The 27,154-nt window shown below is 35.6% G+C and overlaps 1 protein-coding gene across 1 annotated transcript in view; it reads right to left on the reverse strand.

Annotated features, from left to right (window-relative positions):
* Positions 1-1,455: 1,455 nt before the first annotated feature.
* STAG2 (stromal antigen 2) overlaps positions 1,456-27,154 on the reverse strand; it is a 135,421-nt gene continuing 109,722 nt past the window's right edge. The window contains exons 24-33 of the mRNA XM_012664830.1: positions 26,525-26,586; positions 26,300-26,401; positions 23,552-23,700; positions 22,012-22,140; positions 17,799-18,022; positions 14,452-14,641; positions 14,251-14,361; positions 10,908-11,034; positions 9,470-9,547; positions 1,456-3,369 (exon numbers count right to left, since the gene is read on the reverse strand). Of these exons, the coding sequence (XP_012520284.1) occupies positions 3,346-3,369; positions 9,470-9,547; positions 10,908-11,034; positions 14,251-14,361; positions 14,452-14,641; positions 17,799-18,022; positions 22,012-22,140; positions 23,552-23,700; positions 26,300-26,401; positions 26,525-26,586 (1,196 nt within the window). The 3' untranslated portion in view covers positions 1,456-3,345. The remainder of the gene's footprint in view (positions 3,370-9,469; positions 9,548-10,907; positions 11,035-14,250; positions 14,362-14,451; positions 14,642-17,798; positions 18,023-22,011; positions 22,141-23,551; positions 23,701-26,299; positions 26,402-26,524; positions 26,587-27,154) is intronic.

A 27,154-nucleotide genomic window follows, 5' to 3' on the forward strand; every position in this document is an offset into this window, starting at 1 on the left:
TAGTAACTATTGATGGGCTCAAGGTTCAGATTATTTTATACTTTCTTCATAGAAGCCAGCTGGGTAGCATATTTAGGACAATGTTTATTCACATCACTCAATTCTATAGCCAGCTGGACTCCTTAAAGATACACATGGCACAACAAACAATGTACCACTTTATCTTTATGGGATTATGTATGCTATCCTTATGTATCAAATAGTTTCAATACTTCCTGGGATTTAATGCAGCCAGATTGCTTGGGCTATACAACTCTATCATTTACTAGCCATACAGCCTTGTCTAAGGTATTTCTCTGTGCTTCATTTTCCTCACCTCCTCCTGATTTGCTTAGAAAAAAAAAAAAAAAGGAGGGGGAGTTGGGGAGGGGAAGGTGGGGTGGATAACAAGTATCACCTCTTATCATAAGTCTTAATGAGTTATAACATGTAAATTACTTAAACTAGTGCCCAGCTATTAGCTGTCATTTCAAATGTTCAGTTGTGAAAACCAGTGACAGAAGACAACTCTTCTAGTATCTACAAACTAGCTCAAATGAACAATGTGCTAGTGTTACACTGATACAAATTTCTTTTAAAGAGTACAGTGCAAATCTTGATAACACATTGCACAAAGAGTTTTCAGTATGCTTTTTTTTTTTTTTTTGGAGAGAGAGTCTTGCTCTGTTGCCCGGGCTACAGTGCCGTAGCATCAGCCTAGCTCACAGCAATCCCAAACTCCTGGGATTAAGCAATCCTTCTGCCTCAGCCTCCCGAGTAGCTGGGACTATAAGCATGCGCCACCATGTCTGGCTAATTTTTTCTGTATATTTTTAGTTGTCCAGCTAATTTCTTTCTACTTTTAGTAGAGTCGGGTTCTCACTCTTGCTCAGGCTGGCCTTGAACTCCTGACCTCGAGTGATCCTCCGATCCTGCCGCCTCAGCCTCCCAGAGTGCTAGGATTACAGGCATGAGCCACTGCGCCTAGCCTTTCAGTATGAATTAAATTAGTAAATTCTATTTGAAATCTTGGCTTTTACCCTCCACACCAAGAGCCCCTTATCTAAGATAGGTTTCTCTCTCTCTCATTCTCTAACTTGGCACGCCCTGTTAGTTTCCTTCCGGGTACTTATTTTAAGTTTAATTATTTTGTTTTCCCCACTGGATCTATGAGGGAGGGACCTCTAATACATGCCTACACATAGTAGGCACTCAAATGTACCCTGCATGAACAATGTAGACATTTGAAAGTGTGTTTATCCCATACCAGATAAAAAGTAAGTAACGGTTACAGGTTCCTATTTTAAAGTAATAGCTCAATTAGGGATTTAGTCTCAGTTGAAAATACATATAATTTATTAAAAATATCATATGGTGGTGTTTTCTATAAATTATTCTTAAACAAATTAATGTGATATTCAAACCATTTATAGCCACCCTTCCCCATGATTACAAGAGATAAAAACATACAACATATTGTAGGTTTATTTTTATTCAAAAAGTTACTGTCTCAAGACATAAATACAAATCAGAAAACAGTACAATTAGGACAATAGAATGTGGAGGACAACAGGTTAGAGTAATATATAAAACATTTTTAGCTGGTTGAAAACAAAGCTGTAAGAACTGCTTTCACAAAGAAGTACTCCTTTCAAGAGTGAGAAAAAAATCAACTTAGGTTTAAAATCATATATACAGTCCTCTCAGCAGTTCTAGTAAATGCAGTGGTGTGTAAAACAACATAGGCAATACTTTTGCACATAACAATATTTGTTGATGGAAAATCTGTTAGACAAGTCTGGTTTCATTTGTTATTAACCATGATTTAATAAAATAATTGTTTTTTTATCATGATCTTTTAGCTAACCTATGGTTTTTGGCTACCACAGCCCAATGCTTGTTGATTCTGAATCTAAAAACTGAAAGCCTTTTGGTATTCACCCATCTGAAGATATTCTTGTATTGCAAGCATATTAAGGCATGGAATGATTAAAATAATATACCTCAAGAACTGAGAGACGACTGACAAAAGATAGATACACATGTAATATAAGTTAATATTTTGTTTTAAACGATGTCTAGCTGCCTAAGCCTCGCAAAATGAGTTGATGTCAAAATGGCAAGTAGCCACTTTCTGTTTTAAACTAATTTATTTGTGAAAGGACATAAAATGAAGTTTAAAGCTTAGCTTTCAAAGAATATTATGGGTTATGAATTCTATTATCCCATCTAATTTACATACAGAGGAAATGTACTGTAACCTGTTAGAAGTATCTTTAACCTGAAGACTGCTTGCAAAGACAGATAGATAAAACAATATAAAATACAAATTTAAAAATCATTTTAAAGCATGAACACTCATGCTTTTCTATTTTTAAACATTGTTAAACTTTCAATATATTTCTGAAACCTCATAATTTTAAGTTGGAATTTAAAAGTAAGAAAAAACTAAACAAACTGCGCAATTATAAAATCAGCACCAATTTATATATATATATAATTTTATTTAAAATTTAGATCCCTATTCCCACACTCTAATAAGCTGTATAATTTTTGTTTAGAATTTTTCTGCAAACATACTACAATAAGCTTCTTTTATTTGGAGACAAAATACAGTGGCACTACTGGAAGGAATATCACAACATTACATTTTTACCTTAAAGGACAAGCAAACTTTCAGGGTTGATAATGGGATAAGCATGTTTGAGACGGGTTACCTTCTGGCAGTTCACTGCATCTGGATATTTCTGAAAAGTATAGAGAAGCTCTTGGATTTTAAAAATATCTTAAAATACTTTTAGATGAAAAAATTGTAAAAGTTTTGCTTATAAGTTTACTTTTCTCCACAATTACAATATTTAAAACAAAGTTTTGTTGACTGATGTTTTAAGCATTTAAATTTAGAATGCTAAAAACAATTCTATCCTACAATTTCAGGGTGGGGGGATAAATTCATCCTTAACGTTTCTTAGATGTAAACAGAAATCCAGCAGAGGCCATCATTATTTAGTACAACCAGTAAATAAATGTGAGAGGATTCATATCTGTACCAAATGCCTCTTCAGATTGTTATATTTTTTTAAAAAAAGCATGAAATAATTGATTCAAAAGCCAACTAACAGCGCATAAATAAAATATTTACTTTCTAAAAAAAACTGTAGCTTATCATCAAATTGTTTACTTGTCCTTTACTTTTTTCAGGCAAACAAAACTGCCCCTCAATGCACTTGATCTTGGTAAGCATAAGCATGTCATATTCTCCTTAGAGAAAAATCTGTACAGAATTTCACTGTATCTACCACAATTTTAAAATTTCCTCTTCCATTTAGAAAATGACTCCAACAGAGATTTAATTGTGTACTGGTATTAAAACATTGACACTCCAAGAACCTAATGAGAGAGAAAGAAAGAGGAAAAATATCATTAAAATAGTCATTCATTTCTTTGTAATATATATATCTATAAATACATGAATATTTTATTAAGTTAAATCACATGCTAATAAAACCACTTTGAAAACTCCTCTCTTCAGATATGTAATTCTAAAATTAAATTGACCATCAATAAATAATAAGATCAGGACTAAAGACTGGGCGTTGTGGCTCACTCAATCCTAGCACTCTGGGAAGCTGAGGCGGGAGGATTGCTTGAGCTCAGGAGTTTGAGACCAGCCTGAGCAAGAGCTAGACTCCGTCTCTATAAATAAATTAAGAAAAAAAGATCAGGACTAATCAAGATGCTACTTACCTCACAAATATAACTAATAGTAGTGACCTTGGCTTGATTATGTTCATATACACCCCTAATGCATAGATAATGTCCTGAACATAGGCATTTGCTGAATGAACAAATGAATGTGCTTCCTCATGTATGCTTTTGGCACAAGTTCACTGGAAAGAGTTTTAAGAAAGTCTTGCCAACTTGGCCATTTGTACTCTGAAATGGGTATAGTTTTTAAAAAGGTATTTGAACATGCAGACCCCCCCCCCAAAAAAAATCCAAGTATATAGAAGGCAGAAAGCTTTCTTCAGAAAATCTGGCCTGAGTGAATGAACAGAACTACAAACCTTAAGAAATCAAACAAATAAGGTTAAGTCTGAGCAAAATGACTTATATTGATGCTTTTCTTTTCTTTTTTTTTTTTGAGACAGAGTCTCACTGTGTTGCCCGGGCTAGAGTGCCGTGGCATCAGCCTAGCTCACAGCAACCTCAAACTCCTGGGCTCAAGCGATCCTACTGCCTCAGCCTCCCAAGTCGCTGGGACTACAGGCATGCACCACCACGCCCGGCTAATTTTTTCTATATATTTTTAGTTGTCCAATTAATTTCTTTCTAATTTTAGTAGAGACGGGGTCTCGCTCTTGCTCAGGCTGGTTTCGAACTCCTGAGCTCAAACAATTCGCCCGCCTCGGCCTCCCAGAGAGCTAGGATTACAGGCGCAAGCCACCGCGCCCGGCCTATTGATGCTTTTCTATACATTCTAATTGGAAAAAGAATGCTAGGTAAAATCGAATAATTACTTGTCACTAAAAGTAAAACCAGATGATGAATGGAACAACTCCCTCTTGTTCATTACGCAAAAGTGAATACATAACTTTTAGTGTATATACTAAAAGTTAGGTTGTTCAATTAAAATTCTAGTACTCATTATGCCAATTAATATTTTAGATTACCATAATAAGCTAATAAAAGCTGATATCAAAGCCAGATGTGAGCTGAGATTGAGATCACAAAGGGCTCTTATAAGTTAAATCTCACTTGAACAAAAGTCATAGAATTCAAATTATTTTCATCTGAAGGAATTGTATATTTTCAGACCAAGAAACAAATATCTGATTGCGGCCTCTAAGTAAACAAACAAACAAATAAAATAAAATATAGTATCCCTTCTAGCCATAACACTATGAATCTGGGTAAGGAAAGGTCTGATGATGAATGAAAGGATAAAATCTTAATTAGCAATTTTTGGTGTAGAGTGTGGCATGAAGATGAACTCAACCTCTTTCCAGAGTGCCTCACTAGAAAGCACCTGAACAAGCGAAATTTTGTTTTTGGCGAGGGGGGGGTGTGAGGGGGACAAATTTTATGAAGACTAGGCTATAACTAGATTCTTCTACTAAAACATTATAGATTAGGTTCATTATACTGAACTCTTTTTTACCAATTTTATACTACAGACAATTCTAATAAGAGAAATTCAACACAGGAGAAGAACAACATTAGTGACACTCTCTTTTCTGTGCTAATACAAACTGTTCCTGTTTCTGATGTTAACATTAATAAACAAACATATATTTAAAACTATAAACATCAAGCTTTGGTGTGTTGTGGCAAAACTGGCAGAAAATGACCATTATCACAATGGGATAAACCAATTTTATTTACAGATATAAAACCAACTACACTATAAATCTAGAATCTTATGTATATGCATTTCAAAAGTGATATCCTCAGAATTTTTATATTACCACTCCTGGGTGATGTGAAAATCTTATTTTAAAAGATATATTTAGCATTTGTTTAGTAATAACCTGAAGTATCTATACTAAGGTGCTTTGAGTTATTTCACTTAGAATTGGAGATTCTTAGAACCCGGCATTACAGAATTTAAATTCTAATTTTATTATTGTTTTGATGACTCACTTATCACAGGCTTGAGTAAGAACAGATGTAGGTTATCATATAAAGGTAAACAATTTTATATTCAAAATTTTCCATTATTCCATTCTTAAGTTATGACAGAGACAATATGGGTTAAAGTCTAATGTATATTTTTTAAAAAAACAACTCTTATTAACTTCAAAAAATACATTGTCAAAGACTTCTAAAGATACCTCAGCCTTTAAAGATTACTGACCATTCAGTTATGTGACTGCTGCCATCATGTGGTAATACTATAAAACTACAGTTATAAGTACGTGTGCTCATTTTCCTAATTTTAGCAGCAGAAGCAGTTAACTTGTTATCAAATTAAGAATAAATAAAGGCCTCTCAGTTGTAACATAGTCAATACACATGAGAGTGCCATCAAGTTGACAAATAATTATTAAGGGCCCTATATTTGGCTTCACTTAGATTGTAGCTTTCTCTAAACTTTAAATATCAAAAATAGATACACGGCCGGGCACGGTGGCTCACGCCTGTAATCCTAGCACTCTGGTAGGCCGAGGCGGGTGGATTGTTCTGAGCTCAGGAGTTTGAGACCAGCCTGAGCAAGAGCGAGACCCCGTCTCTACCAAAAAATGGAAAGAAATTAATTGGACAGCTAAAAATATTTGTAGAAAAAATTAGCCGGGCATGGTGGCGCGTGCCTGTGCTCTCAGCTACTCGGGAGGCTGAGACAGTAGGATTGCTTGAGCCCAGGAGTTTGAGGTTGCTGTGAGCTAGGCTGACGCCACGGCACTCGCCCCAGGCAAGAGAGTGAGACTCTGTCTAAAAAAAAAAAAAAAAATAGATACACAAACTTTACATTGCTGTTTCATTATTTTAGTTATCTGAGGTGGAGAACACCTTTCTGCAAATCTAATACATGACTAATGAAACATGCTTAAAGTTCTCCCGACGTTAGACAAATACATGATAAAAATATGCAGATCTCTAAATGCCCATATCAATTTTGATTATAGTTCATCATTTCAATTTACTAATTACTTGTCTTGGTATTTCGCCCAAATGAGGCCTGATTTTAGTTTTGGGAAGTACAACAGTAGAGACAGCACAAGATTATTAAATCAAAAGGAACTGGCATCAAATTACAACTCTGATACTTACTAGTTCTATAACTCTGGGTAAGTCACTAAACTACCTCTTTGGTCTCAGTTTGCTTGGGTATAAAAGTGGGAATTCTACCACCTTTCTCACAAAGTTGCTGAAGAGGATCAAAATAAATCATGCCCACAATAGTGTCTAGCATATAAGCTCTCAAATACTAGCTTCCATACTCTACTACCACAAAAGTGGTAGTCAAGGTGCATTAGAATATCAATTCCTTAAGGACAGAGAAAGTGTCTTATTCATTTTAGCACCAACTTACAGCTTAATAAACTGAATGAATGCATTTCATCATACCTGCTTGAAAATACTTTTATCCCTCCCTCATCATAATAATCACTATCTTCATGTTTTATTTAACAATTAGGAAGATACATATTCCTAGGTTATCAGGAAACCACTTTAATATTCATTTAAACTACATAGACTTATGGGTAGAATAGGTCACTTACGTACTTTATTATAAAACCTTGCTACTCATTGATCTGCAGACCTGAAGCATCAACGACATTTGTCAGAGATGCAGAATCTCAGGCCACACTCCAAACCAACTGAAACAGAATCTACTTTTTTTTTTTTTTTTGAGACAGAGTCTCACTCTGTTGCCCAGGCTAGAGTGCCGTGGCGTCAGCCTAGCTCACGGCAACCTCAAGCTCCTGGGCTTAAGCGATCTTTCTGCCTCAGCCTCCCGAGTAGCTGGGACTACAGGCATGCACCACTGTGCCCGGCTAATTTTTTTTTTCTATATATTTTTGGCTGTCCAAGTAATTTCTTTCTATTTTTTAGTAGAGACGGGGTCTTGCTCTTGCTCAGGCTGGTCTCAAACTTCTGAGCTCAAATGATCCACCAGCCTCGGCCTCCCAGAGTGCTAGGAATACAGGCATGAGCCACTGGCCAGGCCCAGAATCTACATTTTAATAAGATCTCAAGATGATTCAAATGCACATTAGAGATTTAAAAATACTGATTTAGAAAAACAAAGAAAAAGAAAACAAAAAAATTTTAAAAATTTAAAACAAAACAAATGATTTGAAAGATCCCAAGGTGACAGTCTGTCCAAAGATATTTCAATACCCACTGCTGTACAAAACTCTATCTTTTGGGGTATAAAAATGACTTTATTAATATGTTAGTGTGAATTTTTGTCAAAATAGTTCCAAGAGCTATCTGAAAGCAGATTATGAGGTGGGGGAGGCAAGGAGGGAATGGTAGAAACTGGGACATAGAAAGCAGGCCTTAGAAGATGGTATGAAGTCACCTGAGTTAGGTGTTAGAAGGAAGTAGCATAAATGGGTAGATAATAAAAAGGCACATGGAAGGTTACTTAAATTATTTATTTATTAGACAAAACTAAATACCTACTATGCTAGACAGATCTCAAAATGAATAAAATCATCACTGCCTAAAAGAGTTCAGTTCAGTGAGGGACCAGTACATGTAATATCCTATCTCACAATATCAGTCTGTAATTATCACAATGAAAGTATATACAAACTATTAAGGAAACAGAGGATAAAGTATCTATCTGGAGAGGTCAGTAAAAGTTGCAAAGGTAACGTCAGAACTGAGTATTAAAGGAAGAATTCACCAAGAGGAAAAGGAAGGGGGCACTTCCAGCAGAGAGAAAAGCTTACAGAAAAGCCATGGAGTGGGCATGGTGGTTTACGCCTGTAATCCTAGCACTCTGGGAGGCTGAGGCGGGTGGATCGCTCAAGGTCAAGAGTTCGAGACCAGCCTGAGCAAGAATGAGACCCCCGTCTCTACTAAAAATAGAAAGAAATGAGCTGGACAACTAAAAATATATAGAAAAAATTAGCTGGGCATGGTGGCACATGCCTGTAGTCCCAGCTACTCAGGAGGCTGAGGCAGAAGGATTGCTTGAGCTCTGGAGTTTGAGGTCGCTGTGAGCTGGCCTGATGCGATGGCAGTCTAGCCCAGGCAACAGAGCAAGACTCTGTCTCAAAACAAACAAACAAAAAAACAAACAAACAAAAAAAACCAATAAGAGACTTAGAACTCTGAGAAGATCCGATCTGCATTTTGGAAAGATGACCCCAGAAGAGAGATAAAGTGGGGGTGGGACAGCAAGATCAGCTTAGAGGATCCGCAATAGCGCAAATGAAAACCAAGAACTTGAACCAAGGCATTGTCAGGGAAAAAATGACACGGGGATTGATATGAGAGGTACTTAAGAAAAGTAACTGACAAAGCCCAATAATAATCAATTAAAGGTTAGAAGAGGATAACTGACTCTTCATCCTAGATATCTCAGTATCCTTCTCTTCGTTATCAAAGCCTTTCTTCAAGTTCTCATTATTTTTCACCATGCCTTTATATTACAATTATTCCCCTCATCCTATCCATTCATAAATGCCAAGGAAATCTTTCTGAAACACAATTCTGATCATGCCATTCCCTCATTTAAAATCCTTCAGTTGGCAACCCAAACCTACAGGAACAGTCCAAATTCCTTAACATAACATTTAAGTCCCAGTTGGCCAGGGATTCGAAAGTACTTTTCTAATCTGTCACCACTACTGCATCATCGCCCTCCCTCCACTTCCCTCCCACCGAAATTCTATCCGCCTGCCTTTTTTTCTCACAGCCAACTGTTTTCATCCATTCTCAGTATGCTGCCCTAACTTTCCAACCTAAAACTCAGGGATAGTCTATACTTTTGATTTTTGCAATCGTGGGGTACATTTTAAATTAAACCTACTGATTCATCCATAATTGAAGCTGGATCAAAGAAATCAGGCTTCAGTTCTGTTCTCTCTCTTCTGTTCTTTGATGGTGGCTAAGGGAAAAAAGGAAGTCAGTTGACATTTGTTATACCTATAAACCAGACAGTAACTGAAAATATCCAAGTTAAATGTTCATATGGCCTATGTGATTGTAAGCGTACCTTACAATACTTTAAACACTGTACATTCAACTACAGAATGTTTAAAAGTACAAAAACAATTTATTTGTGGAAAATTATTCTGAAAGACAAAAACTGGAAAACTCATTTTTTTTATTTTACTTTAAAAATCCTTCTCTCAAATCATTTTCCCTTCAAGGTGACAAATTACACTATTCTAAAGATTTAATTATTTCTTTGAGAATACACCATATATACTAAAAAGTAGAATCAGAAGCCCAAGCTTGTAAGTCTCAGCTTCACTGCTTACTAGTTTTGTCTCCATGGATAGGCTAACTGTCCAAGCTTCAATATATTCAATCCTCTCAACCTACCTCACAAAGTTGAATGAGATATATAGTAAAATGAAATATGTAGAAGCATTTTATATACTGTAAGCTCTTATCATATTAATATATTCATATATATATTTAACTTCCTCCAAAGTTTAAGTAATTTTACTTCATTATCTGATAATGAAATATGTCAGTAATAGGGTAGTATCAAGTTAATGTGTTGCTTTGATAATGGTAAATAAATGGAAAATTATAAGGTGATATGATACTTATTATGCTAACTCATAAAACATTTTGGAAAAACTTAATACATAACTATTAAGTATCCTTTGATTTTCACAGTCAAATTAATGTTAAGCAAAATATATCCTTTAAATTTATGTATCCCTAAACTAATCTCAAAAACAAACAGCTAATTTTTTTTTTTTTTTGAGACAGAGTCTCACTCTGTTGCTGGAGTAGAGTGCCATGGCGTCAGCCTAGCTCACAGTAACCTCAGACTCCTGGGCTCGAGCAATCCTACTGCCTCAGCCTCCTGGGTAGCTGGGACTACAGGCATGTGCCACCATGCCCGGCTAATTTTTTCTGTATATTTTTAGTTGTCCAGCCAATTTCTTTCTATTTTTAGTAGAGACGGGGTCTCGCTCTTGCTCAGGCTGGTCTCGAACTCCTGAGCTCAAGCGATCCTCCCGCCTCAGCCTCCCAGAGTGCTAGGAATACAGGTGTGAGCCACTGCATCCGGCCCAAACAGCTAATTTTTATCATCTTAAACTGGGATCTAACACCTTCACCAAACTCACCTTCTCCTCAATCCCTTCTCATATACCTAAACCCCTGGCAACTACTTTATTTAATATTTTTGCAAAACTTACTTTTCATGGTGTTTCTCTAATAAATATCCGACTTAATTTCCAAGGGATCTGAATTGAAAATCTTACAAAAATCATTAAATTTCTTACCAAGTCTATATCCATGGTGTCGAAATCCATTCCCTCATTAAGATCCTCAATCCTCCCTTCTGAGGACATCATAACATCTTCAACAATTGGCTCTTCATCATCTTCCATTAGGCTAGTGCCACGCCGACTAGAGAAATATAAAACAAAGTCAAGATTTGAACTAATATTGCGACTATTAAAATACAGGCAGCAGTATGTAGTTCTCTATATTCAAGTATAATGGAAAATGATGGAATTAAAGGTCAGGGAGAATGATTAGGCATTGATCATGTCATCAATGATGTCAAACCCCCAATGTTCACTTGTCTAAAAATGCTAAGGAGTTATGTTTATTCTATACTGCTTCAATACATTTAGCTTTATAGGCCTGATATCTCATATACAAGGTTCAATGAGAATTTCCCACATGGGAACATATAAGATACCTCAAATCCTTTTTGAAAGTAGGCAGGATACAAATTAATAAACAAACATAAAACAGAGACCAAAAAAAATGACATTTTCAGAATACATATAATTTCATCAATACATAATGCTAATTTTACTCATCACTCATTCATTACCTAATGTGTACCAGGCATGCACTCACTCATTCACACAGTGCCTACTATGTGACAGGCTTCTACTGTGTGCTATGGATGTTAAAAAAAGAAACAATGAGTAAGACATGGTCCCTGCCCTCAAGGAGCTCACAGTCTACTATGGGAAACAGATAAACTATTAATTATGACAAAATGTGATAAATATTACAATAGAACTACGCATCAAGTGCTATAAGGATATGAAAGAAGGGATTAATTCTGTCTCAGGAAGAAATGAGCAACTCTTATGCTGAAACTTGAATTCTTGTGCCCCATGAAACTCAAAACTAGATATATATAGAAATGTAAAATAGAAAATTAAGACCAAAAGCTCTGTATTTTATCACATAATTATGAAGAATAAACTAAGTTCACAAATTAGCCCAGATCAGCATAAAGTAGCCAACATAATAGTGAAATTAAGTGTGATCTCTTCTCCAGTTTGGCCAACATTAACTTCTTTTCTTATCCAAAGACACCTCCCCCTAAATAAGACCACCCAAACCCCATCAGTTATTTACTGAATGCTTACAATTTACACAATACTGTGCTATGTCTTTTAAAACTTTTTTTCTTGTAAAGACAGAGTCTTGCTATGTTTCCCAGGCTGGTCTCAAACTTCTGGGCTCAAATTATCCTCCTGCCTCAATCTCTCAAAGTACTAGGATTACAGGCATGAGCCACTGTGCCTGGCCTGTGCTGGGTCTTAAAAGATACAAAGATAACAAGACATGATGTCTGATCCAGGCTCCCTGGACAAATATGTTGATAATGGTCCTTATTTCCTAACAGTTCTGGATAATAAAAAAGATAACTTCACTATATTTAACGGAGGCAACTGAGAAGGGAATGTGTACTTTGTGGATCGTGTTACAGAAAACCAGAAATCTATTCTGCATTTTGTTTGGAGTATAAAGAAGATATGTGATATAAACTTTAAAAAATAAGAAAGATAATTTGGAAGTATTTTCAGTTATAAGGCAGGTATGATTACAGAAAAATCATTGTAAGACAAAAATATTTTAAGGTCCCAGGCAAGAGACCACTTATGGTTACAACCACCACCAAAAAATAATCCCCTGGTAATAGTTATTTAACTGAGATAATCCCTTATAGTTGCCTGGGGGAGATTATCTATAATTGGGAATTGAAACAAATTGCAAACAAAATAATAATGATATGATAAATGGTACTGAGTGATGAGATTCTATATAGGATCTTGGGAACTGGTACAAAGTTTTCAGGGAAGAGATACAGATCAAATGATTACATAGCAGAATTCTGGAATATCTGGACTGGTGACTGGTTGAAAGCTAAGAAATTAGTTGTAGAATCCAGCATGAAATAAGAGCACACATTAGGGGAATGTGGCCACAGAAACAGAGAAAAGGGGATGGAACCAAGTGATAATATATAAATGATGACCATATTAACCAAGTTAGAATCAGTATCTATACATGTAATAGAGTATACTTTCTGTCTCTAGAGGTTCTTAAGACCACTATGGAAATAACTAAAGTGAATTTATGTAGGCTACCACTAATGTGGTAAATGATCATTTAAGAAAAACAGGTGAAATTCTTATTTAAAAACCAACGAAACAGAACACAATATAAATTAAAAAAGAAGAGAGTAACATTTACTACCTCCCAGTTTTAAATATACACATTATGTTCCAAGTACAATGCTTTCAAACTGAAAAACTTAATCAGAGTCATCACACTTTACCCTGAATACCAATCAAGACATGAAAAACATTATCTAAAAACTACTTGTCTGCCATTTCTTTTAGAGCCAAAGCTAATGAAGATTTCAGAAATATTTATCAAGTTCTCATACAGAATCCAGTAAAAACGAAGTATTTAAAAGGTAAACAATTTTTTTTAGCATTGAACATTTATTTATTCAATGAACATTTACTTAGCACCTTTTACGTGCCAAGCACTGACAGGCAATGAATGTGGTCCCTGCCCTTGAGGAGCTCACAGTCTAGACAAAGGGACAAACTCATAAACAAATAATTACAATACAACATGGTAAGTGTTATAAGAAATATGAATATACACAGTGTTATGGGAGCATAGATGACCGAAGCTTCACGTAAGGTGACACTTGAGCTTGTTCTTTTACGATGATTTTACCAGTAGCCAGGGAATGGGAAATGATACTAAAATGTAGGCAGGGGCCATATTTTGAAAGATCTTTGCATGCCATGAGCTAAGGAGTTTGGACTTTATCCAGCAGGAAATGCGGAGCCATGGAAAGGTTTTAAGTTAAGAGTTACATGGTAAGAATTTTATTCTAGAATAATAATTCCTGATGGCAGTGTGAATGATGGAGCGGTGGGGGAGTGTGAAGGGAGAGGTTTGGTGAGAGGATAAATGGGAGATTTGAGGGAAGAAAACCAGTTAGAAAGCTAATACAATAGTTCAGGTAGAAGATGAGGGCCTGAACTAAGGTAGGAAAATCAATTAAGATGTAACAGAACTGTATTTTTAATTTTGTGTACCAAAATAAACAAGGATTCATATTTAAACTTTTCCAACAGATCAACCTAAGATTGGTCCTTTGGCTAACTAGTTAATATTAACTTAAAACGTTTTTTGTTTCCTGTTGGAAAGACCAATTTTTAATTCCTTGATTATTTCAGCTTAAGTTACTCTAGAGAGTTTGCTGAAATTTTTAGATAAGGCACACATTAAAATATGTTAAAATGAATTAGTGAACTTCCTAGACTCAGACAATAAGGCACTCTCACTTACATGGCATGCTGAAGATTAGTTCGCAGTTTAACATAGCTCATTGCTGCTCTCTCCTGCTGTTGCCTTGCTTCCTCTTGTTGTCTTTGAGCTAACATCCATGTTACCTGCGTGCTTCAAGGAGAATTTTATTCTTCTTTTAACTTAACTTTTTTCTATGTAATTAATAAAGTTATAGCACAGAAAATGATCAAATGTACTTACTTATAATCAAGGGGAGGTTGATGATGTTCAGTCTGCATTGGATAGACACTCATGAAGCTATCCTCAGGCCGTAATCTTTTGGGCTCTCTCATAATAGTGGAGGTGAGTTGTGGTGTCTGCATCATAACAGGGGTGTGCAGTGTTTGTTCTCTGCTTAACCACATACTGTCACTACTACTACTTTCTTCAGCTGTAAAAGAAAATTAATAGCAATTAAGGCCATTTACTAATTTTGACTAATCAGATGTCTAACACAACCCATTCACGTCAACAAACATCTGTTGCTTTCCACAAACTAGTGCTAGGAAGAGAGGCACATGAAGATATGGAAGGTGCAGTCCCTGCCTGTTTATAGTCTAGCTGTGGACAAAGAACCGCCACGCAATAATAATATACTATGGTAAGTGCGAGGAGAGAGGGAAACACAGGGGGAATAGGAGCAGCTGTGAGAGGAGTCAGAGCCAGCTACTAGGAAGCAACTTCTAAGTAGAGTTAGTACTGAGTGGGCTGTGAAGGCTTTTCTAAGCAGGGAGAAAAACATAAGCGAGAGCATTGAAGCATGAAACAACAATGACTGAACCATATTAATCTGCTGATATCTGACCTACAAAAAGGGCAATTTCATATGGTTCAAACTAATAGTTTGCTACTTTTGGGGTATAAAGATTGAAAGAGTGGCAAAAGATAATGGCTGGATAAAGAAGGGGGAATCAATTTGTGGAAAGTCTTGTAAGCTGTGCTAGCTAAGGTGACAAGGAACTGCTGCTGAAGGTTTTAAGGAAAGGAAACAATTTGGTGAATTACATGTTTTAGTCAGGGTGGTGGCAGTGTGGAGGGCAGACTTAATAACAGGAAGACTGGTAAGCAAATAGGCCAGTTAAGAGGCTAACTGTATTGCCCAAGTGAGCGAGACATGGTAACAGGGATGGAAACAAATAGGAGATTGGTTCCCAATCTATAGGTTACAGACTGCTTAGCAGGTCATAAGGAGCAATTGCAAGGGGCAGGGGGCGCACAAATCCATGTGTACATTAAGCACTGGAATGAAGAAAAAAAAAAAAACCCAAACAGGTTTCACCTGCAAAAGCTACTTTTCCCCCAAATGTCAGTAGATCTTACCATGATTAATAAAAGTCAAACTTGCATACAAGTGTTAGTGAATTAATAGTAATTTTAAAAATCACTTACTTGGGAGGTAAAATTGATAGCACTTGGTGATTAATTGAGTTTGGAAGAAAACTATTTTATCAGATTATATGTGTACATAATACATAAGTTTTTAAGGAAAGAGTGGAAAGAAATGTGGCAATAGCTAATACCCTAGTAATAGATGGATTTGACATAAATTCCATATTTTGCAATGTAATTACATCAACCTTTAAGTTCCCCTATATTCAGGCTCCAACACTGTGTTCAAAATTGCACTGACCTGGCCAACCTATCAGTATTTATCCTTCCTCCTTCTAATTTATTAATGCCTCAATTTCTATGGCTCTCAAAAAACCTCAAAAAAGAGAGCATGGACTCTTTCTGTAAAAACTGAAGTACCTGGTTTGATAATCTATTAACATTTGTAAGATGTTATATAAATACCAATTCACATGTGTCCTCCCATGAGGTCTAAGAAAAAAGATTTGATGGCTCAGCACAAATTTATAACTATTAAGTACTGATTCAGATGAGAAAAACCTTTTAAAATTTACAGTGATATGCAATTTGATAACGTTTTCTATTTTTAAAAAGAAAAATTTCTGGGCCAGGCGCGGTGGCTCACGCCTGTAATCCTAGCACTCTGGGAGGCCGAGGCGGGTGGATTGTTTGAGCTCAGGAGTTCGAAACCAGCCTGAGCAAGAGTGAGACCCCGTCTCTACTAAAAATAGAAAATAAATTAATCGGCCAACTAAAAATATATAGAAAAAATTAGCCGGGCATGGTGGCGCATGCCTGTAGTCCCAGCTACTCGGGAGGCTGAGGCAGGAGGATCGCTTGAGCCCAGGAGTGTGAGGTTGCTGTGAGCTAGGCTGACGCCATGCCACTCACTCTAGCCCAGGCAAAAGAGTGAGACTCTGTCTCAAAAAAAAAAAAAGAAAAAAAGAAAAATTTCTTTTAACTTCTTATCAACCATCAGTCCTAACCATTTTAACTGGTCAGGGATACTGTAATTAAAAGAGATTTCCCAATCAACCATGATGTTGGGAATATATAACCAATCAAGTCTAAAATTGTACAAGTTAGAAGTCTAAGGTTATGTCTTTATACTACTGGACAAAAATACTAAAACCATTAATCAATGGGACAATCAAGTATTAAACAGTATACACCTGATGATAAATAATAGCTGATAAGTTATGTGGCAACTTAAATATGGCCCCCAAATTCTTTGACACCTCTCACATAAAAGGTAGAGGTTTATGTCCCCTCCCCCAGAATCTCTGTGATTGCTTGGCCAACAGAACAGGGCAGAAGTTATGCTATGCCAGTTTCTGGGCCTAAGAAATTGGTAGCATCTACTTTCTGTCTCTTGGAACACTTGCTCTTGGAGCCCAGCAATATGCTGAGGTCCCAACTGACAGCCAGCATCAGATATGTAAGCGAAGATGCCTCCATATGATTCCAACAACCAGCCTTTGTGTCTTCCTAGCTAAGGCATCAGATACCCATGGTCCTGGCTATGTCCTAAGTTTATAGGTAGTTTGTTATTCAGAAATAAAAACTGCAACAAATTTTAAGAACTATGCTAATTTGTTTAAAGGTTCCCAAGAAAAGGAAAAAAGTCCCCAGACCCATTTTGAACCAACTCCGAAATGTTAGGAGCTCAAGAACTTTAAGCATAATGCATTGCTACCTCTACTATGATAGACAGCACTTTGTATTTCTATCAAGTTCTTCATAATTAATGGCCTCTTTGTGGAAATTCAGAAGTTGCAACCTCTCTGAATCTGTTGTTCCACTTTAACTAGATGATCTGATCTCTTGGGTGATAACTACTCTATAATACTGAGTCCATTTCCCAATGCATACGGTATAGCATAGTGATTAAAAAAGCAGGTGCTCTAGAGTGAGACTGCCTGACTCATCTATTTAATACTTGTGTGAAATTTGGTAAGTTACTTAACCTCTCTGTGCTAAGTTTTCTCATCTGAAAAATGAGGATATACTCCAAGAATTGTGAGAATTGAGTTTACGTATGTAAAACGCTTAAAACAGCACATTTACACATAACTGACACATTGCGTACACTATTACTGAACAACACATATCTCAAATAAAAAATAAGGTGAACCTTAATGACAATTCAGTTGATAAATATTATGGATAAATACAATGAGAATAAATTATATCCTTACGGAGTGCAAGCTGCATGCCCTCAACCACTTTCCGTTTTCCTGTAGATGGTTTTGATTTTTTACTCCGTACAGTTGACCCCCGACTGCTGATTCCACTAATGACTGACATGGTGTCATCATCACCACCAGCTAGCAAAGAATTTCGGTAAGACATCAGAGGAAGCCACACATCTTCTCTTCGGAGTGACATCTGAAAGGTCATGAACTTTTCCAAGTAAACATACCTTTAAAAGAAGTAGAAACTCTTAGCTTTGATACAGAAAACTGCCAGTTCTACTAACCCCTAGTTGTGTGAGCATGGACATATTACTTCACTACTCAATCTCAGACTCATCAGAACACTGATGAGCAATTTTGTCTCTACCAAGACTCTCACACTGAATGAAATAATTCAGAGCATTTCAGATTAACGTCTGTGGAGTACCTACTATGTTCCAGGCACCAGGGACAGATACAAAGATTAATCAGCTATGGTCCCTACCAGCAAGAAAGTATCAGCCTGATGGAAACCATAAATCTACCCATGGATCCAAGTATCACAAGGCTTTTTTATCATTGTTATTTTTTATTTCAAGAGAGTTATTATTAGAAAAATTCAGTATTTGTGGTGTCTCTGATTCCAAGTCTAGTGTAAAACATCTAAGCTGTTAGATCTAATGTTTTTGAATATTTTAATATGAGCTTTGTACCACTGACTCAATTAATTTTACCATGTAAAATACCCACATTTCAAACAAGGAATTTTCAGACAAATCAATTTTGTTGTCTAAATAGATACAACTTGATCTAGTCAAATTGTTGTTGAAACCACAAGGGGGTTTCAGTCTAGGTCAGTTGCTTATCAAAGAGCCAAAGATCCAATTATTGACACAATAAGAATTGCCAAGGAAGAAAGGAGTTTTTAATATGACAGACATCTTGTAAGGAGAACTGGGAGAAGCTGCCTCAAATCCATTTCCCACAAGGCTTGTAAGTAATTCTCTAATAAAAATTTAACTAACATTCATATGACTACTATGTGCTAGGTATTTTTCTCTCAGGTTAACTATTCTTACAATTCAGTGAGGGAATTGTTCTCCCCATTTTACAGATAAGGAAAGAAAGGATAAAAAAAATTAAGAATTAATGGGCCCACAATAATAAAAATAAGTAAGCAGCATAACCATGATTCTAGTCCTAGGCTCTGACATTATAGTTCAATAAGGCTAAATTATGTTTTGTTTTGTTTTGAGACAGAGTCTCACTCTGTTGCCCAGGCTAGAGTGCCGTGGCGTCAGCCTAGCTCACAGCAACCTCAAACTCCTGGGCTCAAGCGATCCTCCTGCCTTAGCCTCCCGGGTAGCTGGGACTACAGGCATGCGCCACCATGCCCGGCTAATTTTTTCTATTTTTAGTTGTTTGGCTAATTTCTTTCTATTTATAGTAGAGACGGGGTCTTGCTCTTGCTCAGGCTGGTCTTGAACTCCTGAGCTCAAGCAATCCTCCTGCCTCGGCCTCCCAGAGTGCTAGGATTACAGGCGTGAGCCATCGCACCCGGCCTAAATTACGTTTTGAATTAATAAAGACTATTTGTCAACTAACTGTAAAGTGCAATTCAAATATTTGCTGTCATCATAATGATGCATTCCAATCAATTCAGATTTACTAGTTCTGAATAGCATTAAAGAGAATAGGAGATACCAGTTACAAAACATACTGCTTTGTGTTAACTGTTTCACATGTCTTTCTAATTACAATGTACTTCAGTCATACATAGAACAGTACTCCTCCAAGTTTGGCCCATGAACTGGCTACCTGTCCAAGAAATGTATACGACAAGATAGAGAGCTTGAGCCAAAATATACTCATTGGTAGAGAGATTTACAACTATGTACCCACCACATACCTAAATAGAACACTACAGGTAAGTAGCCCTCCATGGAGCTATTCCCATTTCTCCTCCTCCTTGTCCAAGAGGTTACCACTAACCTGAATTTGCTATTTATCATCCCCATGCATATTTATTATATTTTAATACATAGTTGTCTGTAAACACCATAGCAGTTTTGTACTTTGCTATTTGTACTCAACATTATGTTTTTAAAATCTAAGCCATTTTGATTGCTGTGTGGTATTCCATCATATATCAATCTATTTTTTTGGTCTTTTTTTTTTTTTTTTTTTTTTTTGAGACAGGATCTCACTGTGTTGCCCGGGTTAGAGTGCCGTGGCGTCAGCCTAGCTCACAGCAACCTCAAACTCCTGGGCTCAAGCGATCCTCCTGCCTCAGCCTCCCGAGTAGCTGGGACTACAGGCATGCGCCACCATGCCCGGCTAATTTTTTCTATATATTTTTTTTTAGTTGTCCAATTAATTTCTTTCTAATTTTAGTAGAGACGGGGTCTCGCTCTTGCTCAGGCTGGTTTCGAACTCCTGAGCTCAAACAATCCGCCCGCCTCGGCCTCCCAGAGAGCTAGGATTACAGGCATGAACCACCGCGCCCGGCCTTTTTGGTCTTTTTTATATATCGATCTATTGATCCATTTCTAGTTGATAGATGTTTAGGCTGTTTTGAGTTTTTCCTTATTCAGACAATCAAAAAGTCAACATTATTTTATGATTCTCCTCATGCATGTGCTCAAGAGTTTCTGCAGGGTATCTACTTATGAGTGAAATTACTGGATCATGAGGCATTGCCAAATTGTTCCACAAAGTGGTCTTGTACCAATTTACACTGTCATCAGCAATGTATAAAAGGCTTTACTGGTCCACATCCTTGTATATATTTGACACTATTAGACTTCTTAATTTTTGCTGATCTGCTTGGTGAGAAATGGTATTTCATTGTTTTTATTTGTATTTCTCTGATTAATACTGTCTATGCACTTTTTACTTGGGTTAAATTTATATATAATAGAACACACAGAAATCGAGTACAGTTGGATCAGTTTTACACATAAATCCATGTGTGTAACCCACATGCGTATTAAGATACAGAACATTCCCATGACTCCAGAAAGTACCCCGTTTTCCCAATCTCTCCAACCCTAGAAGTAACCACTACTGTGATTTCTATCACCATAGATAGTTTTGTCTGCTTTAGACTTTCATATAAAATCTATGCAGTCCTTTAAATATAAAATACTGGTGGGTTTTCAGAAGAGATTATCTATACTATGGGGTATTCATATTCTTCTGCCCTTTTATACCTCAAAGCCAAGGGGAAAGGTGGAAAAAAGATTGAGAATTTAAATCCATTTTCTGGGCTCTCATAAGTCACCGTATTAGGAGGCTAAACCAGAGAAGTGCCCTGTTTAAACGATCTGTTGAGGACAGGAATAGTAGTTAAAGTAAAAAGATAACACATGGATGTCCACTTTCTGGTGTATCCATAGCTCAACACACAGACTAACTAGGATGCTCCTGATGGATCCCCAATATTATTGTCTTTTAAATGATCCCTCCCTAGGTGGGTTAAGGCAAGAATGCAAATAAGAATACATAAAACGGCTGCATGCAATGGTGCATGCCTATAGTCTCAGGTACTCAGGAGGCTGAAGCAGGAGAATCACTTGAGCCTGGAAGACTGAGGTCAGCCTGGGCAACATAGTGAGGTCCCATATTTTTAAGAAAAAAACAGAAAAAAAAAAAAGAAAAGAGGACAAAAGAAAAGAAAGAAGGCCAGGCACAGTGGCTCATGCCTGTAATCCTAGCACTCTGGGAGGCCGAGGTAGGAGGATTACTTGAGCTCAGGAGTTCGAGACCAGGCTAAGCAAAAGTGAGATCCCATCTCTACTTAAAGAAAAAAAAAATTTAGCCGGGCATTGTGGCGTGCCCCCGTAGGCCCAGCCACTTGGGAGGCTGAGGCAGGAGAATCGCTTGAGCCTAGGAGTTTGAGGTTGCAGTGAGCTATGATGACACCACTGCACTCAACCTAGGGCAACAGAGTGAGACAAAAGGGAAAGGGAAAGGGAAGAAAGAATATATAAAGCATTCAAGTTACACCTCAAAAGCCAAAACTATACTGGGAAGGGAGCTTACAATATTAAAATGGAGTATGATGCATATAGTTATAATCTCTAATCTATAAAGTTGTTGAAGCATAAAGTTTTTCTACATTAATGCAATCTTACAATTCTAATCTGTGCATGTAAAGGGGAGGAATCCAAGTATAACACTTGCTTTTAAGAATTCTAAAATGAAATTAAGTAGGACATCTCCAGCAAATACATACACGGTTCTTTTGTCTTGTCGGAGTAGTTTAGAAGAAAATTCACTCAGAATATCAAGAAATGCCAAATTTAAAGGTGGATGGCTCTCCCCTTGTGGATTAGGCTCTTTAAAAGCAAATTCTATGCCATCTCTGCAAAGAAAGAATTATTGAAATAAATATTTGGGAAAGTACAATAAAACATTTAATGACTTAGAATGGAAATTTCACTCTACTTCCTTTGAGATGCTTTTAATTTGAGGAATAGAGAATAAGGAGGCTGTAAGTGTAAGAATGAGCAAATACATTCACATTTTATGTCATTGTTATTTCTTTAAAACCACACACACACGCGCGTGCCAGCTTGCCTTCAGTTTGGTATATTCACATTATTTACTCATACTTTTTTCCATAGAAAATATCAAAATTTTTTCATATAATGACAAATACATTGTACTTTTCAAGACATAAAGGAATGACTATTTATAATGACTCATTTAAGAGCAAAGTTTTAAAGTTAAACTTCGCTTGGGGCCCATTTTAACTATATTTAGGTGGCAATAAATACCTTTATTAATCAAGAAAACAACTCAACATTATACTCTATAAAAATGTAACTGGGTATAAAACAATTCAGATGGAATTGAGGAGGAAAGAAAGAAGGCTATTACATGAAGAAAATGATGTATTACTCCTCAAAATAATTACTACATGTGTGGTCCTTAAATATTACCTAAAAATGCTATCCAATGTATAAAAGGCATAAAAATGAATTCGAGAGTTTTAGAATAAGGTTACCAGAGAAAGTGAATTAACGCGGGTGGTATGGGCAAACTTAAGAGCAGAAAATTTTCTTCAGGGAGACATTTAACACTTTTATAAACTAAGTAATCAAGAGGGGTAAGAGAAACAAAAAACAGAAAGCTTTCAATAAAGAAGAGTGCAAGCCTTTTGATTTTCCTAAAGGCAAGGTTCCTTAACCCACAGTTTAGAGATAAAGGGTCTTAACATACAAACATTGGTTATGTTAAGGCTCTTAAATGTACCCATACTTAAAAAGTATAACTGATCATTGAATTATATGCCCAATATAAAAGTGAACAATTTCCAATTTTGATAAGGGGAAGAAAACATGCAGATAGAAAGAAGGTTGTGGCTCAAAACAAGGGGAAAGTCTATAAAATAGAGAATAGAACCAGAAAGAGAACACTTGAGACAAAGGAATCAAATCTCAAGGATTTCTCTCTCTAGCAGTGAGACTATGACAAAAGGTGATAAAAAAGATTGTGTAATGCCTGATAAATTTATGCTGCTTTGCTTCACATAATTTATAAAGACTTTGTACAGTTTTCAGTGAAAAAAAATACTTTCTTATAAAGGGAGTTTTAATCCCAACTCATTTGTTAATTGAGATAGCACTATAACTAGTTCATTAGATAAGAAAGGAGATATGGTACAGATTTATAAAATAATAAAACATATATTTAATTTAGTTATTCCAAATGAAAGTGCTAGATACCAAAAAAAAAGTTCATTGACTAAAAATAAAGTATCTGAAGATTACTTGTGTAGCATGGCAATGGCTTCTCTTGTTTTCAACTGATCAAGTCCAAAAGTTAAAGCAAAACGTCGAGCAAGCTCCTTTATGCCACTAAATGTAGAAGATGATCTATCAAAATTATAGCCATTTTCCTGTATCATTTCATTAAAAAGCTGTTTGAGAAGAAAGAAAGCATGTTAGAGGTTTTTTTTTAACCACTATGGATTAACATCTTTTAAAATATGGTATTTTCTATTTAAAATTCAGATGTTCAATAAACGAGGCACTGTACTTTACACTAAAACATGGATTTTAAAAAACATGATACAAATGACCAAAATTACAGCATTTCATACACTAAAATTAGAGGTCGTTATTGATATTAGAAACTCTTTAGGTTAGTTTGGGCAGAATCCTATTCTGCTGGTATTAATTCGATATTAACATAGCAGATAAAAATATAAATAAAAAGGAAACCCAGTAAATTATTAGGCAACTATGCTCTATTATTTACATTTAAGTGATCAATCTTCACATCAAGAACTTTCATCATACAGAAAGCTTCAGAATTTTGATGTTCTTTGACTAAGCAGTTCTAATTATAGAACTTTATTTCAAAGAAATATCAAAATTTATGCACAATATTAGTACAAAAATATTTATTTTAGTGCTACCTATAATGATGAAATTTGTGAAAAAACCTCAACATAAACAAGAGGAATCTGGTTAAATTATGGTCCATCTATAAATTGGAATATTATACAGTCACTAAAAAAGACAGTTTTTCCTAATTACCTTAATCTGATAATGATACATTATATATATATACACATTATATATATAAAAAACATCATTATATACCCCATAAATACATACAATTATGTGTCAATTTAAAAAATGATGAAGACTTTGTGTATATATCTAAAGAAAATAAAATCAGTATGTTTAAAAGATATCTGCACTCTCATGTTCATTCCAGTTTTACTCACAATAGATAGGACATGGAATCAAACCAAGTGCCCATCAGCTAATAAATGGATAAAGAAATACTATTCCATTGTGTGTGTGTGTATTATTCAGCCTTTACAAAGAAGGAAATCCTGTCATTTGTGAAAACACAGATGAACCTGGACGACATTATGTGATATGAAATAAGCCAGGCAAAGGAGGACAACTACCACACGATCTCACTTGTATAGAGAATCTAAAAATGATGAACTTATAGAAACAGAGAGGAGAATGGTGGTTGCCAGGCACTGGGAGTGGGGGAGAGGAGATGTTGGTCAAAGGGTACAATGTTTCGGTAGGGTAGAACAGGATGAATAAATTCTGTAGATCTATCGTAAAACATGGTAAGTACAGTTAAGAATAATGGACTAAGTGCTGTGGCTCACACCTATAACCCTAGCACTATGGTAGGCCAAGACAGGAGGATTGCTTGAGGCCAGGAGTTTGAGCCCAGCCTGAGCAACATAGCAAGACCCTGTTTCTACAAAAAACAGAAAAATTAGCTGGGCAGGGTGGCATGCGCCTGTAGTCTCAGTATCCAGGAGGCTGAGAATTACTTAAGCCTAGGAATTTGAGGTTTCAGTGAGTTATGATGACACTACTGAACTCTAGCCCAGGTGACACAGTGAGACCCTGTCTCAAAAAAAAAAAAATTATGTACTGTATTATATATTTGAAAATTGAGAGATGATCTTAAATGTTCTTACCACAAAAAAGTGAGATAATGTATATGTTAATTAGCTCAATTTAGTCATTTCACAATGTATACACATATCAAAACATCACATTGTATACTGTAAATATATAAAATTTTCATTAGTCACTTATACCTTAATAAAGAAGGAGGGAAAAAATAAGCCCCTACTGCTCATAAAATAAAATGCTAAGGACATTATTTAATGGCATGAATGTATTCAGAGTTTGTTAATAATAAAATGCAGACTTGAAAAATAGAATATACAATATAATTTAATTTTTATAAAAATTAAGATTCCACATAGGCATAAAAAAGACTAAGAAGGCTATTAAAAAATAAAAAGGTTATTGTTAAGTGAAAACATTAAGGATAACTTGTATTTGTTCCATTTCTTATATTTTCTAAATTTTTTACAGCTAGCAATTATTTTATAGCAAAAGTTATTAAATATTTAAATGCTACTTTTAAAACGTTTTAAATTTTATTAATTTTAAAAAGGAATATTCAGATTTGCAAATGAAATTAAGAACTTTCATACTTACATTTCTAAAAAGCAAGAAAGTTTATCAAATCGTAATGGGCTGGATTATGTTTTACATGCAAATTTTGTCTCCAAAGACAAAAGCACACTCTAGGCAAATAATTTTACTTAATTAAACCTGCCTTGCTACTGCCAAAATGAAAAGGATGGCTGCGTTTTAATTATAAAAAATTCATAGATGTTCACTAAAGTCTGGAAATGGAGAAAAAAGTAAAATTCACATGAAATCTACCAAAGCAAGTTAACTATTACTGACATGACATACGTTGTAAGTTTTCACATATATTGCCAAACTGCCTACCATAATCTATTTCCTCCAAACCTTAGACAGCTATAAGTTTTGCCAATCGACAGTCTGAAAGCAAAAAATGATCTATCTTACTTGCACTTTTTTGTCTACTAGTGAGGCTGAATATTTTGTATTTCTATTTTTATGCATCCTTTGCCTGGTTCCAACCGCTACCTTATTCTGCTAATTATTAAGTGTTAATTATGTTACCTAAAGCTGGTACTCTTAATGTCTTACCTGTTGCAGACTGAGAATGAGGGTCTTAGCACACTGAATTTTGTCTATCTGCCTTGTTTTACTCATTGTTTCTTTGATGATATCTCCATAGTCATTATAATACTAGAAAAGAAATTTACACAAATTAGTGCTTTATATATTAAAACTATTGGACAGTAAGAATAATTTTAGGTTAGTCATGTAAACATTTCACGAAGTATATATTTGGCTGAAATTATGCCTTACAAAAACAGGAACTAATGTTACCAAAACTTTAAGATCATTTTTAAGCACATAATCCCTAACTTCTGTAAGTTCAGACATACCAAACAATTAAGATCCAATCAAATAAAGCTCCACACTTGGTTTTAAATAAATGAGGTACGGAATAAAACAATAATTGGGTTATGCAGATTTTCAGAAGTAACACAAAGGATATAAACAAAGTTCTCTTCGTGAACTATTAAGACAATGAATATAATCACAGTTACTCTTAGAACTTTCTGTAGAGACAAGGTCTCACTGTGTGTGGCCTAGGTTGGTCTTCAACTATTGGCCTCAGGCAATCCTCCTGCCTAGGCCTCTCAAAGTGCTAGGATTACAGATGCAAGCCACCACACCCAGCCATAAACCCCCTTTAAAAGAAAACTTATTGTGCATGACATTTACATTATGCATTGTCCATGAACTTTTTCTTTTCTAATTTGAGATCGTATTTCAAAATACATATACGACTATCAGAGAAAACAGAATAACCATGTTCCTAATCTAGAATACCTAAATCTAAGTTTAAAATTTGTGAAATAACTTCATAAGCAACCTTAGTTTTTTAAAAATCTAACAATTATCACTCCAAATGTTTGAAATTCCAAAATA

The sequence above is a fragment of the Propithecus coquereli genome, unplaced genomic scaffold (genome assembly GCF_000956105.1).
Source record: "Propithecus coquereli isolate 6110/MARCELLA unplaced genomic scaffold, Pcoq_1.0 Scaffold92, whole genome shotgun sequence".
Lineage (NCBI taxonomy): Eukaryota > Metazoa > Chordata > Mammalia > Primates > Indriidae > Propithecus > Propithecus coquereli.